The sequence below is a fragment of the Plectropomus leopardus genome, chromosome 10 (assembly GCF_008729295.1).
Source record: "Plectropomus leopardus isolate mb chromosome 10, YSFRI_Pleo_2.0, whole genome shotgun sequence".
In the NCBI taxonomy this organism is placed as follows: Eukaryota; Metazoa; Chordata; class Actinopteri; order Perciformes; family Serranidae; genus Plectropomus; species Plectropomus leopardus.
Genome location: NC_056472.1, coordinates 33,655,496 through 33,671,841, shown reverse-complemented (window position 1 = coordinate 33,671,841; position 16,346 = coordinate 33,655,496). Strand labels below are relative to the sequence as shown.

Genomic DNA, 16,346 nt, shown 5'->3' with positions numbered 1-16,346 from the left:
CTGACATGCTGATGTTGAGCAGGTATAATATTTACATGTTACTGTAGGGTGGTACCATGCTAACATTAGCGAACAAGCACGAAGCGCAAAGTACAGCTGAGGCTGATGGGAATGTGTGTAGTTTAGCAGATGTTGAGTTATATACATGCGATGATGGCATGAGACAAAAAGTTATTACAATTTTTGAGACATTTCACCAGAAAACAAAAAACAACCTCTGGGTGGCGCTAGAGGAAAAGTCGGAGGATCAATCAGAGTTGATAAAATTCACCCTTTGGGAACCATGAATATCTGCGCACTAATTCATGGCAGTAGTTGGTCAAATATTTCAGTTTGGAGTTAAAGCCCTGCTGCTAACAGCTCCGATACCGGCCCCCGGGAAAGCAGCTCAGCCTTGATTTCAATTTTTCCCAGTGGGCACTCATGGTATTGCAGTAAATTTAGATTTAGACCACCATTGTAACATAGACGTCTTTAAAACTGTTGGACATATCAAATTCTTTCTATTAGGAATTTTTTATCTATGGAGGTTTTATATTTGTAAAACTTTCCTCAAGCCAAAAAAAGTGATTTAAAAATCAAAAAGTCTAGAGTGCCCCAGGATTTTTTTTCTGTCTTTTTTTCTTTTAACCCTGCAGCTAACGTCGCCCTGACTTCCAAAAAAGCCTACGGGATTTTTCCATTGGATTTTGGATCATTGCATAAAGTAAGCTCTGTGGCTATCAAACAATAATGGTACTTGGTACTTTATAATGGTAATGGTACTAGGTTCTTGGACTTGGAGAGGTACTTGGACTTAAGACTCTTGTACACCTCCACGCCAGGCAAATTAGACAACCCATGGGGAAAAAAATCGCTTTTCCGTTAAAGTATAGGGATCATATCCAATGTGTCCGGAAATTTTCAGATGATAGCTGCTGCATGCAGGACTTTAGCGTATTCACCCCTTTCTATTCTCAACGATTCCCAAAAGTGTTCTTTACTTCTTGCCCGCCATCTCACTTTCCGCACATCATCAGGATCACGTGACTGCAAACAAGCTATTGACTTTGAGACGAGGAACCCGAGGGTGCTGGAATGCTAACTCATTTCTGTTTATAGGAATTATTCTTGTAATTTTCTTTACCGCAGAAGTAAACGTGGCAGCTAAAGAAATTGTTCGGTGAGTGCACCAGGTGAGCAGTTGTCTTTGGACTGAGTAGGCGCCATCTTGGGGTCCAGTCTCGAGTTATTACCCATCCTGAAGGATCTATTGATTATTCTTTGACAGCTCTGACATCACATATTGGGGCCCGATTCCTGGCCCGATTGACATCTGATAATTTGAACCCAGAACAGAGAATAAAGCAGAAATCACGCCTAACATTAAAGACGCCTGTCACTGTACTCAGCTTCACTCACAAAAACCTCCTCAACTGCTTCTCATAACAGGTCCATGACTCATTCCCAAAGATAAAAGACTTTTAACCTGCCTCCGCCACCAACAGCCGCTCTTTGGTTTTCACCTGTCTGTCTTTATTTTGAATAAACTGTCGATTTTTCCAATGATTTCACAGACGTTGTTCCTCTGAGCTGCTATTAAAATCATAAACACTTTGACCGCAGTGAGCCATGGACCGTGAAGCTGCTGAGAAGCTGTGATCGGATGAATGTCGTCACTCTCAATGTGGGTTTTTTCAAGGGCAGTTGTAAACATAAGGTGTAGTGGCCCTTCGGGGGCCACCGAGGGGCCTTTGAGTCGGCTGCTGTGTTTAAACAGAAGAGTCTGAACCCTCGTTGTCATTGCACCGCACCACCTGTTGCTATGGTGATCTGCAACATTCAGAAACAGTGGTGAGCTCGCCGTTGAGCGCCATCAGGCGTTTTCAGGCACTTCATCGTCTTCCTCCTTCTCCTCGCCTGGCCCCGCCCCTGCAACGGTTACCATAGCGACAAGTCAGCTATACAAAATACGCTGTACATGTTAGGTGAACAAGAAACAGACATTATACAAACATTATAATAAATAATAATAGTAATAACAACAATTGTCATAATATCACTACATAAATCACCAAAAATCTTAAAATGAAAAAAATGGACAGAAACAAAAGTAAACAATCAAAAATAATTCATATTCATATCACATCAGAGGGTTTCGCTAAATAAGTTTTTGTAATGTTTAAAAATTCTTTCTGTGGATTTACTGATGAAACTTTAATCCATTTATTCTTTCAGTGTAAAATAACAAGTTATAATAATGGGAAAATCTTTATCCATAAACAAAAAAGTAGGTTCACAACCCTCTTTCCATCTTTTCTTGACTGATTTCAACTCAGCGCAGCGAGAGTTATGGTTTGGAAAATGTTTGCGTATGATGTCCTGTTCGTACCGTTCCAGGTCAGGTGGACAGGTGACTTGTCAGCTTCCGTTTCATCTTGAGGGCAGCCTTCGGAATTCTGTGATTGGTCAGAGGTTTGTCCATCAGGGACGCTGTGACTGGGCGAGGCATGTGATTGGACATCGGAGTTGACGGTAGACGCCGCTTTCTCCTGCTCCTCTTGCTCCTTACTGGCCAGCTCTGTGCACAACGCAGGAACATTTCAGAGACAGGAAACAAGCGCTGTGTTTCATCAGTAGTTTCACTCATGGATGTATTAAGAATCTGGATACAGCGTTGGAGGCGGGGCCTCATTAATTCCTATGAAAGCGTCACCAGTAAAACAATTGTTTCCCACAGCTTCCCTGTTGTGCGCTCCTCTCTTGCTGCTGCACAATACGTTTTTCTGGCATTTTTTTGTGTGTGCACAAAAGTTAAAATATTTTCAATTTTTACGCTCAAGGCATGTTTTTTTTTACGCTTCTTTTACATAAATTTACCTCATTATTTGAAACTTTGGCCACGTTAACTATGAACATCCAACAACAGAAAATAAGTTAAAGCATTGTGCGGCATATTGCATCAGCCAGATTCATTCTGTGGGGACTATAAATACATATTTGATGGCAATCCACCAGGTACTTATTGAGATATTCCACTCGGGACCAAAGATGTGAACAGACCGACAGTTTTATGGTGAAAAATCAGCCAAATGTTTCACCTGTAATCCTGCTGCACTCCACTGAAGTCGCCTTCTGTCTGCACTAATGAGGCTAATGACTGTCAGACTTCAAACGAGACGCCACACTGAGAGAGGTGTTCCCTGTTTAGACTTTTTTTTTCTGCATGATGAAATCGACCCAAACCGCTTTCACAACCCAGCCTCCGAGCCAGGAAATACAGATGATACAGCTCAAATTGAGAAACTTAGCCGCAGTTTTTGACAGCATGTTTGAGGCTGATGGCAACACACATAACTTAGATACAGAGCTCCAAATTAACATTTTTTAAGTGTCCTGGCCCCTTAACTCTTTAACACCTGGATCAAAATCAGCTTTGTAGTGTTGCATTCAGACAAGAAAATTTGTTTGATTTCTTTGGAAAAACAGAGAAAAAGCAATGTACAAATTGGCCAGAAATGTCTGGCAAATTGCAAAAAATTAGTGAGAAGATATTAAAATTAGCTGGAGAGGATCATTAGATATTATCAAAAAGCTAAAATTATGTCATAGAACAAAAAAAAGATAATTGTCACTGTCTTCTTTTTAAGTTTTTTTTCTCAATTTCATTTTTTTTTTCTTTTTCCTTATTTTCAGGTAATTTTCCTGTAATTTTTTACTAATTTCTTGCTTATTTTTGGCTCATTCTTGGTCAAATTGATCATTACTCTCTTTCCACATTTTATCAAAGAAATCCAGCCAATTTGCTTAGGTTCCGAAGGGTTAAATCCACTTTCGGCTGCGTGTGTGTGTGTGTGTGTGTGTGTGTGTGTGTGTATATATACCGTGCACAGACAGCTCTTTCCATCGGTCCTTGTTGCTGCCAATGACGCCCGATAGGTGGAGCTTCATAGCCGGCAGGTCAATGGCTGTCAAGGAAAAGTCTGTCTGTCCGTCATCGCTGTTCCCATGGCGACCACTGCTGTGTCTCTGCACCGACTCCACGGTAACAGAGCCGCTTCCTGTAAGGCTGGAACAGAGCAGAGTTACGGACTGGGGATAGCTTCTGGAGGGTCAGAGCCACAGACTGACTATAAAGATAGATGACATGACAGCTGCTCAAAAGTGAAGCCCAAACATCTGGATCGGCCCCTGGTGGCCAGTATAGGTCATAAATCCCGTGAATGGGAAATGAGCCAAACTCAACATACACTCAAAAAAAAAAAAAGACATCCAGTTGTTGGTGGCGAGGGATAAAAGTTGATAAAAGGCTTATCGGAGAAATAAATATGAGTATTGACATAACAGTCATATGACACATCTTAGAAATGTGAGGCAGCATGTACAATAAAAGAGGATTGGTCCAAGGACCGACCCCTGAGGAACGCCACACAGCAGGGGAACTATGGAGGATCCATGATTGTTTATAAAGACATTAAAATGTCTGTTTGTCAGATATGAATGAAACCAGTTTAAAGCAGTACCTGAGATGCCAATCCAGTTATGCAACCTGTCTAGTGAAATTGTGTCATTGATGGTGTCAAAAGTGGCAGTTAAATTGAAATCAAAAGGTGGCTTTTGGCGTCAGGAACCTACACCAAAATCACTGCGAAAGTAGTACCTTGACCTCCTGTTTCCAGTCTCTTTGGCCTTTCTGTCCTCTTCTATCAGAGGACCAATCACCTTCTCTGTCGTGTCGATCAGAACACTGAACGTCGGCTCAACGATGAAGTCGATGAATCCTGCAAACAGAGAGAGAGAGATGGCCAGATGGGAAGAGGAAAGGAGAGAAAAGGAAAGGGGTATTAAAACGGAATAAATAATAAACATTAGTTCCCTCTTTTCTTTATTTAAAGGAATACTTTATCTTCCATATGATCATTTGTTTATCACTTAGTCACCCTGAGTTACATTGAATTACTGAAGAAAAAACTAAAAAACTAAAACTAAATAAAAATTATTTTAAAAAAATAAAATGCATAAAAAGTTACATTGAATTACTGAAGAAAAAACTAAAAAACTAAAACTAAATAAAAATTATTTAAAAAAAATAAAATGCATAAAAATAAATATCTGAATAAATATAATGACAATAATTAGTATAATTCGTTTTCTGGACATTTTTTCATTTTGTTGTGTTTTAATTTTGTAGTAATTTACTCTCTCTGTCTTTTTGTTCAAGTTATTGTTGCTCGTTGCCTTTTTCCATCTTTTCTAAAGAAGTCAAACCAATTTTCTCTGGTGTCAAAGATCTTAAATGCTTGTTAAAGGCATCTGAATGCAGCACAAAAAAAATGATATCTGTCTTATCTAGTCCTCCAAGTATCAGTTCATGGTGCTCCTCACCTGCCCGAGCTCCTCAACTATTATTGGTCAAAGGTTGCTCTTACCTATCTGTGATTGGGCGATCATGGTGGCTTTGCGGTCACAGAGCGGAGAGAAAGGAAGGCCGAGCTCCACCTCTTTATCTCCCTGCAAAGACACAGTCACCACGGCAACATGAAAATGGTGTGATTTCTTTTTTAAGGTCTCAAATCAACAGTGTGATATTTACATCCACGTTTTGCCACTTGAGCATAATAAATGCAGCAAAGCAAAGAGTGTGAATTCAAACAGAAAGAAGGAAAAGCAGTCTGACTGCAGAACATGTTACCTCTCCTCTTACAAACATTACCACAGCATTAACACATAGTCCACACAGGCCTATTAAAAGGAGCATTTCTCTTTATTTAAATCTGATAGTTACCATAAATAAGAATAATGTGGCTCTAAGCTTTGTGCAAATGTTTCATTCGCCTCTTTCATTGTAGAGATTCTGGGAAACGAGGTCTTACGCAAAACAACGTTTATTGGGGCAATTGCAGCTTGCATTGTTGTGACCTTTTGAAATTAACAGGATTTTGTCATGAATCATTTATGAGTCTGACCTAAAGTAAACAGAAATATCTAACTGTGTAGGAATCTATATTCAGGTCAACATGACTGAAATAAAGCAAAATTATTCTTTAACACTAACAGGTCAGACTGCTGTGACTATCTCAGACAAAAATAAAAGCTTCCGAAGATCCCAAAGTGAAACCTTCACTTCAGTCCAAACCTTATCATCATTAGGAATAAATTGAAATAATAAAACAAAGTGTGAAACAATTATCAAATTAGTTGCAAAATACTTTTCTGTCAATCTACTCTATGTATGTTTTCTATGCCAAAATAACTGCAGTGATTATAATAAAGTAACTAATAACTAAAGTTGTCAGATAATTTAATTAAATTGTTTATTGTTTATTTCAAAAGGGGCAGCACATAATTAAAAGTAATTGCACAAGACTGAACAAGCAAATGATTTGCATCCAATCTATGACAAAACATGATACTTTATACACTCTGTAAGTTTCATATGCAAAATTTTCAATTTTGTTATGCATTTTTATTTATTTAGTTTAATTAAATACAGTCAGTGATCAATATAAAGTAACTAATGACAAATGCTTCCAGATAAATATAATTTAATTTAAATTTGATAGAATCTGTTGTTTGTTTCTAAAGAGACAGCAGACAATAAAAGTAATTGCACAAGAGTTTGCAAGCAGCTCATTTGCATCAGAAGTAGAAAGTGGCACGAAAAGAAAAAAGAAAAGACTCAAGCAAATTACTTGGGTGTATTTACATAGTTTCATTGCACCACTGGTGTGCGTGCGTTTGTGCGTGTGTGTGTGTGTGTGTGTGTGTATATATATACACACCTGTCTGAAGAACTCCTCCATCAGACTGTGAGTCCAGCGATAGTGCAGCGGCCAGGCTTTAGCTGGATGACTAATGTCTGCAGCGTGAAGCATCAGAGACAAAACTTTCACTTTGTCCAGACTGCAGAGAGAGAGAGAGAGAGAGAGAGAGAGAGTACAAAAATAATTCAATTTAAAAGTCATTTAATAACAATCTGTAACAAAGTAAAGTAGTTTGATGAGGCAAAATGATCAATGCCCTCTGAAACCTTCAGCAAAAAAACTGCTTCAGTGAATCTGATGCTGCTCTGAAAAGATAAAAAAAACCTGCTCTGTGCAGTGTTGTGTCTTTTATTTTGTATTTTGATCATAGTGTGCAGCGTAGAGTTCCCCAGACGGCCACTGCTGCAGCAACACAAGCAGAACCAGCATGTCAACAGGCTGATGACAGCGTCTTCCCCAAAATCTCATCCGAGCGTGAGCCGCGTGACAGCTGCTCCCCTGTACACCTCCACGCCTCCAGCAGGGCTGACAAACAGAGAGGGGAAGCTGGACTCTGCTCAGACTCTGTCCTATTCCTGTGAAAGCCCCTACAGGGACGCTCTGAGCAGTCTGCTCCAGCAGCCTGCAGGACCGTATGTTGGCCATTTCACCAACCTCCCACTGATGATCTTCATCAGATGGAGCAGACACACTCAGTCTGCCACAATGCACTCATCAAGCCTTTCTGAGGCCGCTCGAGCACGAAATGCTGCTTTTTAGATCAAAAACAGTATAATTATCTGCCTGGAAAGGTGTGATGAAATAATGATTTCATCTGAGCGTTGGAAATATTTAATGAGTCCGGTGCAGGCATGATGGGAGGACGGTCGGACTACACAGAGAACATTTGTTATAATGACACGTTTTCTTATTATCACTAGATACCGAATGATTTTCTTATTTTACAACTAACCTATTGTGATACTTTTTTCCACAGTACATTCCTGTTATCGCACAATGTCAATGTATATTTTATAATTACCATCATGATATCTTGCATCTCTAAATCAGTTATGTTACAGATTGATTTAGGCTGCAGTGTTTCTTAACTACTTCTATTTTTCATTGTTAAACACAAAATTACCTCAAAGAGACCCAAACGGCTAAAAAAAAAAACACAAAACATACATACAACATACAACATAATGACAATAAAGTTACACAAAATGATCAAGAAAAACACAAAATTGCCTCCAAGTGACACAAAATGACAATGACGAGACACAAAACAGCTAAGACAGACATAACGTTACCTCAAAGAGACCGAAACGACTACAGAAAAGACACAAAACAACCACAGGGAGACAGAAAACGACCAAGACGCGAAATGACCACAAAGGGACATATAATCACAAAAAAGCATAACAACTAAAAACAGGTGCAAAAGCGCCACGAAGACTGTGTCTTGCTCGTATAGGAGAGGTGGTGGGGCCCTTTGCATGTCCAAGCCCAGCGGCCCCATTGTTTCCTTATCTGCCCGATTAACGCCATATAATACCAACTCATCCTAAAAGGTGCTTGAGCAAACAAGACGCATTAGTTCTGTGTAATAGCTGGACTGTTTCATGATACAGATTTAATGACATAAGAAGAACCCTAAACCTTAAATTAAAATAAATAACTAAGGAACAATTTAACGAAATAAATAACTAATAAATAATATATCATGTTATAACATGACCAAAATCTTGTTATAACATGAAAGTGAGAAAATATTTAAGAAACGCGTTAAGAAAAGCGTCACTTTGAAATCGAGGCTAAAACAATCGTAAGATTTATGTACAGTATGAGGTCAGGGGTCAGGGGTCAGTACTCACCTGTGCGTCTGTGTCAGGGAGTTCCTCATGGTCTTGATCTGCTGGAAGTGACAGGACATGTCTGTGGACATCACCATCTCAATCACCAGAGCCCGCAGCTCCCTGACGGCCATCAACACACACAGTCAACATAATCAATCACCAGGACAGTCACTGACATGTGACATGTGATCTGTGATTGTGTGTGTGTGTGTGCGTGCGTGCATGCGTGCGTGCGCGCACTCGCTCACCTCCAGTCGTCCTTGTTGAGGTTCACCAGGATGTTCATGTCCTCCTCGGCCATCAGCCTGTAGGCGGCGCTGACGTGATGGTTCTCCAGCACCGAGCGGTCATTGTACAGGATGGCCACCTCCGACCTGAAGGAAACGCGCAACAACCAATCACACGCTGGCGTCTGCTGTGGTCTTTCATATTATACTATATTGAATTCAATAGAGCAGTGAAGGGATGACGTATTTTTAATATCACACTGGTTCCCTCGTCAAAAAACCTTATGGGATTTTCGATTATCCCCAAAAATAAGCTCTGTGACGAACACAAGTTTATGATACTGAGACGTTTTGTTCACGTCGTCGCACGACTTAAATGTCACCACCGCAAATTGTTCAACTTCACTGTAGAAACTCGTTAAAACACAATTGAAAAATATTATAAACAGATAAATCTACAAGTTCGAGTGCGACTCTGTAAAGCTGTAAAGGCTGCGAGTGGGTTGAATGAGTTTTTGTGTCCAGTGTGATGACGTCTTGTAAACAACCACCTTTTTTAAGACGTGTAAAACCTTAAAAGTTAAAAAATCGGGTTTAAAAGGACGTATTTTATGTTGTAGAACAAAACGACCTTAACCTGTGTTAACCACAGACCTTATTTTAGGCATCTTACCCAAATCTCATTAAAAAAAAAACAGACACTTTGAGACAAGGGATTAAGAATGTTAAAAAGAAAAAGACAAAGAAAATCAATACCATCTGTGGCTCACGACAACTAAATTTTGTACAGCTTTTTAAAACTGGTTGACACTGAAATATTTAAACATCTATCTGATGGATTGAAATGACATTTGTCATATTCATAGTGCTCAGAGGACAAATCCTACTGACTTTAGTCATTCTCTGAATTTTCATCTAGTGGCAGCATCAGATCAAAATTTAAACGTGTAGAAGACCGTAGCTCCACTAAACTGTGCGTGTGAACGTACTGAGAGTCTTTCAAAGTTACACGAAAGACCTACATTTTAAAGGGCTGAAACATTATTTTGCAAAACAGAGACAAGACGAAGAAGATGTTTATTTAAAAGCAAGCAGGCCCAGTCAGTGAGAAAAATCTGTCACTGTCCAATCAGATCGTTTGATGATCATTATAGATTACAGATTACTGTGATGATGTCACTGTCCACAGTATTACCTGGTGTGGATGTGGAAGTTGTTGGTGGTTCCTGTATGTTCAAAGTCGTGAATCGCTGCAGCAAAAACCATCGCAAGGATCTCCAGCTCGCTGAGCCAGTGCTACACACACACACACACACACACACACACACACACACACACACACACACACAGAGTTAGCTGAGTGGGTTAATATTAGTCACATTGTGGATGAATTTCTACAATGTGACTGTCCGTACAGACTGTAAACAGACAGTGAGAGACAGTCAAGTGACAAAGTGATATCTCTGTCTGTGTGTGTGTGTGTGTGTGTGTGTGTGTGTGTGTGTGTGTGTGTGTGTGTGTGTGTGTGTGTGTGTGTGTGTGTTACCATCAGTCCAGTGTGCAGCATCAGGAAGTGGGCGGTCTGAGTGACATCAGCGGCATGGATCAGGTTGTGGTAGGGGTTCCTGTGTTTGCTGTAGCCGGTCTCCAGAGCTTCAACAAACTGCACCAGAGCCTGCACCGGGATCTGGACCACAGGGGGAGACAGGGTGGACAGGGAGGAAATGTACCATGAGTACTACACAATGTCTACTTAGATATTCGTGTAGGGAAAAAGACATCTAGTAGCTCGGCTGTTTTTGAGATTTATTTCTTTATTTAAAAACTGGAAACATCTATACGTCCTACCCCCACCTGCAAACTGAACATTAAGTCCCTTTGTGGATATTAATCAGAAAAATTCAGACCTTCACAAAAGTGAAACTTTGAGGCAGTTTTCTTGTATTGTTTAGTGATAACAGTTCAGTTTTATGAAAGACGGTTACAAAGAAAAAAAGAGGTTTCCTCTTCCTTCAGCATCATGTAATTATGACAGCGGCTCATTAAAAATGCCTCAATTACAACATGTTATCTTTGGGATCTTTATCTCATAATCCAGGAGTGCCAAGCAAAGTTTACGAGATCGGCGTTATGTAATTATGGGATAACATCTCCATTTTTTGTTACTTTGGTGAATGTAGCGCCTCATAAGAAAGATGTGTGTGTGTGTGTGTGTGTGTGTGTGTGTGTGTGTGTGTGTGTGTGTGTGTGTGTGTGTGTGTGTGTATGACAGGATAGTTTTAGGGGCTAGTCCAGCACAACTTTTTAAATCTTTTTTATTGATGAGCTTTAAAGGTGATTGAAGGCAGATTTACGCTGCGTCTTAATACCCACGCTATTCAGTATGTTCCGATACGTGATGATGCGTGGATGGGGGACGTCATTTGACAACGTGGCCGGACCGAACCTGTTGTGTGCACGATACACGGCAGAACAGCGTCAAGTTGAAATGCTGCCAGTAGTGACATGATATAAAGAGTGCGGGGGCGCCTATATAGTGCGAATGTGAGGGGTGGATGGATCCAACAAACCCTGACTTTGATGCGAGAGTCTGGTGTTTGCTTCCCAAAATGGTGTTTTTTTTTTCTACACTTAACATGAGCCTCTTTTGCCCAAACTTAACCATCTGTGCCAGCATGTGCACTTGACGTCTCGGCATTGGTGCCATGTGCTTTTGTTGTCTAAACATAACCACCGTGTGCTTGTGTTGACATCATGTTAGCAGCATCCCAGAAATGCCACCAGCAGACGCAGAGGGAAACCTAAAGTGTGATATGTAGACGTGGAAGTCCACTGCAAAGTGGCTACATGTGACGACTTGGGATAAGAAATTGGTATATTCCCAGTGTGTGCTTACTTCATACAACTGTACATGTGAAGGCAGCTGCAGTACGTACCGAAAGTCAAAATAAAAAGTTTGGAATGCAGGGCATGTTACCTTCACGCAGCGCTGAGCTTATTGTAGCTTCATATTTCAACAATTTGTTTTGGCATTTTCAGGAGAATAAAAATATATAATTTAAGCGTCAGTCCTTCTTCACTCTGAACCCAGTAAACCTAGCTCCACCCACCCTCATACGAGGCCCCACCCCCTCAACAGGTGTTAACATATGAAGCATGTGTACCCTGAACCTGTTGATGAGGTCATAGCGGGTCAGCAGGTCGTACACCAGGAACTTGAGGGCGTGGTCTCCAGTGGCCTCGTGGAAGGAAAAAACATCAAACGACCACTGATCCACTTCCTACAGGAAACATGACAAACAGCTAGATTCAGGCTGGACACGAACTCTTTGAATACTGGATTGACATCTGTTTTCTTGTGCTTTGTTTATGCCTTTGACAAGCATTTAAACCTTTGAATAGAGAACAATTTAGTTTAGTTTCTTTGACCTTAAATTTATCTGAAAAAGACTGAGATATTCACTACAAAATCAAAAACTTCAAGAAAAGTATCATTCTAATTATTATAAATTATATATTAAAATTTTGGTTACAGAAAAAATGTATACTTTTTTGGAATTATTATTTATATTTAATGTTTTTTATTTTAGTACTTTTCTAACTCTCTGCTTTTCTAACTTCTAACTCTTTACCTCCTTTACATGCACCTTATTATTATTATTATATTATTATTATACTTTATTCACCTATATACTGTATATACACAAATATTTAAATTATCTTTATTTTGATTTCTATTTTTTCTCTCCTTCTTACTTTCATCTTTACCTTATTGCTTGTCATGCTGCTCTGTGTGCCTTGAATTGCCCCCTGGGGACAAATAAAGTTTTTTGAATTGAATTGAACTCTAACTCTCTTTTGCCATTGTTGTTTTGTTTTTTGTTTTTTTTTTTTGCTAATTTCAGGTAATTCTCTTATAATTTTTACTATTTTTTAAAAAATATTCTTTACATGTTTTTTAAAAGAAATCAAGCCAATTTGCTCAGGTTTCAAAAAATGAAATAATATGTGAAGAGTTTATAGATGCATCGATTTGAACATCAGTGTAAGTCACCGTAAACTGCCAGTAGAGGGCACTGTGATGATACTGTTGGCTCGCATAAGAAGGAGGTCAAACAGCGTATCCTATTATATTAATGATTATCATTATTCATCAGGGCATAATGACATTTTAAATGGCTGGGATTATGATTTACACAGTGTTGTTTTCCAAAAGTTCTTTTGTTTCCGCTTCTGTTTTACATCATTACAGAAGCATTAATAAGAAACGGCTGCAAAATTGTTTAATTTAATTTTTTTTCTGAGTTTGTGCAGGAAGTGCTGAGGGAAAAACATGCCATCCTGCACACACAAACACATACCACTGAAACTATTTTTTTCTTTGTCCACCTCTTACTCTCCTTCCTTACCTTAGAAATCCTCCGTTATTCCTTCCTGACTCCCTCCTTTCCTCTCCTTTTCTTCCCTAAACTTTTACTGTCTTTTTTCATTCTTTATTTTTTATTTTTTTCCTTGCCTGCCGCCTCCTTTCCTTTCAAGTTTCTGGAGTTAAAAAAACACTGTCTTGCAGAGTAGGAGCTCACTGACTGAAAAAAGTGTATTTATATGTTTTTAAATAAATAATAAAATGATGCAACTTCCTGCAGATGGGACTGCAGCAGTAAAACAGTTTTTTACCTTCAGAGCTGCCAAAGCTGTGGGAGGGTAGGTCAGACCAGCCATGTTGGACGTCCGTCTGTACATCCTAATGTCACACACACACACACACACACACACACACACACACACACACACAGAGTTAAAAATATCCTGCACAAATCTCACACCCTGGTACAGACAGTTGCATGCATATAAACCCTCCTGCAGACCTCCAGCCGCCCTCCTCCACAGTTTGTGACCAGGATGGACTGTTGGTCGTCATGGTTACAGTGTTCTAAACACACACAGAGAGTGCGAGTGCGCTGCCTCAGTGCAGCAGATATTTTTTGATTTCATGCGTCATTAAGCCGCAGCAGATGAACTGATAGTGTTCTATCACTGCGAGTCATTTGCACTCTAATGACATTGGACCTCATGGTTTCCCTATATGATCTCCATCTCCAGCTCGCCAGCACGCTAACATCGTTACACCTCATGTTCGACCTCTTAATCACATCTGCGGTGAGGTTGGGGCCGGATGCTTTCTGATCTTTATTTCGAAGAAGTTGATGATTGTTTTCTGGTTTTCTTCAGGTGCTCCAGAATTTCTGCCGGAGACAAAAATAACTGAACATTACAGAGTTGTCGCTCCTCTGTTGGAAAGAAAACATCCAGCCTCCACTCTTCTGGTTTTAGTTTTTCCATCAGATGTAGAGGGTTTACTCCCATCAGGTCTGCCTCACAGTCGGTGTCAGTTAAAAACTGCTGAATGGGGTTGAGTTCAGGGCTCTGTGCAGGCCGGTCAAGTTCTTCCACACCAAACTTTGAAGCTTTTTTGTTTCGTTTACTTCGTTTCCATTCTCTTCCTCAGAAGTCTTTATTTTTCTGCCTCTCTGTCACTCCCTCCAGTTTCTGCATCTACAGCCCAATTGAATCCTAACCATCCGTACCAGCGTGTGCATTTGTTGACGTCCCGGCGTTGGTTGCCATGTACATTTGTTTCTTAAACATAACAACATGTAGTGTAATTCCTACATGTGCTTTTGTTGACACCATGGAAGCAGCATCCCAGAACGTCAACAGCAGACACAGAAGGAAACCTTAAGATGTGGAAGTCCAGTGCAAAGCACCAACACGTGACAAGTTAAGGTTAAGGTTAGGGTTAGGCTGCACATTACGTCTTTCTGCGGTGGTACTACAGTCTGCTTCTCCAAACTGACTGTCTTTTTGTCATGCTTTGGATTCAAATGTGTTGTTTCACTGAGAAAATTAACTCTCTAAACAAACTTTACTTACATGTAATCGACTAACACCTCTCGACCTCTGTGGATTAAATATAAAGTACAACTAAAAGAAACAAAAAAAATTGCATTTTTACCTCTCCACAAATAAAAAAAATGCATTTTTACCTCTCCACAAATATCCCAGCCTGCACTGCGTGGACGATGCTCCTGAATCTCGGCTTCTCCTCGGGACGACGTTTTGCCACGCCCATCTTCCTGCTGAAGGTACACGCCAGCCAATCACGCACTTCGGTAGGCACTGACTCTGCCTGCAGGTCGCTGAGCTCGTCCTCTGTGTCCAACAGACGCCTGCAGGAGATACAGACACACCCGTCAGCTAGGAGAAACAGTGAGGAGGATTTATTTAGTTTCAAATTCATCCTTCTGTCCGTCTGTCGGTCTTACTTGGTCTCATCAGTGTAAACAGAGTCCAGCATGGCCGCAGCGAGCTCCAGGTTCCTGCGGAGCTCCTGCAGGTCCACGACACCGCGGTCCATCTGCTCCAGGGCCCCTTTCAGCCTGACAACACACACACAGGGCACACACATGTGCTCAGTTATATGAGCATACATCAGAGGACAAATCCACAAACACAGTACAAGTACACACAAATCAAAACAGTAATTTTACCTGAAAGAACACAGGAGTTGCAGGTTAAGTACTGCTTTAATTGGTTAATTTGTTTGTGTAAATGTTATGTTATTCGCAAAAGTTTATAATTGACCCAGAATATGGAGCATTTTCACAACAGGTGGTAGAAGAGACCGAAGGTCGGTTTCCACGACAAATTTGTGCAAAACTAATTTGATACTTTGGAAAAGTGGATAAAACACAGCCACAAGATGACTGTGTTTCCACTGAGTGATGTTCTGCAACTTCTCCAGTTATTTCTATTGCAGCCACCGCACTAGCCGTCATTATTTCCAATCCAAGGCCACGTAGGCGTGTTATGGAGCCATGATGGAAAGGCGAGCCCCTTATACGTGGGAGCGACCACGTATGAGGGATTTCTGGGAGATGTAGTCCACGATTTCACAGAGGAATTGTGGATTCAAAACTTTCTCAGAGTTACGTGATGCAGTAACAGCTTTTGTAGCTCCTGCTGCATCATGAGGGAGCCAGTTCCTACTGACAAGCTCATAGACACAGCATCATGTGACCTAGAAAAGACTAAAAAGTGTTTCCATTGCAGTTTGGACAAAATGTGGCTCTTTTGAATCGCCTGTAATACCACCTCATGAAAGTGTAAAAACTTTTTTGCACTAGTTTGAAGTGAGACTGTGTTGGAAATGGACATGTTCCCATTAGGCATATTTTATATTTGCAATTTGCACAATTTGAAGGTTAATGGAAACCTGCCTCTTGGTAAATGCCTAGCTTTACTGGAAAGGACCCTGTTTACGCCCAGTTTTGTGTCTTTTCATAAATGAGGCCCATTGTCTCCAGTTATAAACAATAGTATGCACAATGTGAAGGTCAGCTCCATTGTTTGGGCTTTGAAACATTGAAACTGTTGCTCTTTTCTGCACTTAACGACAACATTAACATATTTCACATAGATGATGATGCAAGTGTACTGTACTGCAGAATAACATTACTGATGTGACAGCTGGACAG

General features: G+C 40.3%; 1 protein-coding gene across 1 annotated transcript in view; it reads right to left on the bottom strand.

The window, feature by feature from the left end:
• Positions 1-674: 674 nt before the first annotated feature.
• pde1a (phosphodiesterase 1A, calmodulin-dependent) overlaps positions 675-16,346 on the bottom strand; it is a 32,082-nt gene continuing 16,410 nt past the window's right edge. Inside the window, exons 3-16 of the mRNA XM_042495291.1 lie at positions 15,135-15,248; positions 14,856-15,038; positions 13,486-13,552; positions 11,973-12,089; positions 10,355-10,495; positions 10,004-10,104; positions 8,830-8,955; positions 8,600-8,701; positions 6,762-6,882; positions 5,409-5,490; positions 4,640-4,760; positions 3,864-4,048; positions 2,372-2,560; positions 675-1,911 (exon numbers count right to left, since the gene is read on the bottom strand). Coding sequence (XP_042351225.1) covers positions 1,856-1,911; positions 2,372-2,560; positions 3,864-4,048; positions 4,640-4,760; positions 5,409-5,490; positions 6,762-6,882; positions 8,600-8,701; positions 8,830-8,955; positions 10,004-10,104; positions 10,355-10,495; positions 11,973-12,089; positions 13,486-13,552; positions 14,856-15,038; positions 15,135-15,248 — 1,705 coding nt within the window. The 3' untranslated portion in view covers positions 675-1,855. The remainder of the gene's footprint in view (positions 1,912-2,371; positions 2,561-3,863; positions 4,049-4,639; positions 4,761-5,408; positions 5,491-6,761; positions 6,883-8,599; positions 8,702-8,829; positions 8,956-10,003; positions 10,105-10,354; positions 10,496-11,972; positions 12,090-13,485; positions 13,553-14,855; positions 15,039-15,134; positions 15,249-16,346) is intronic.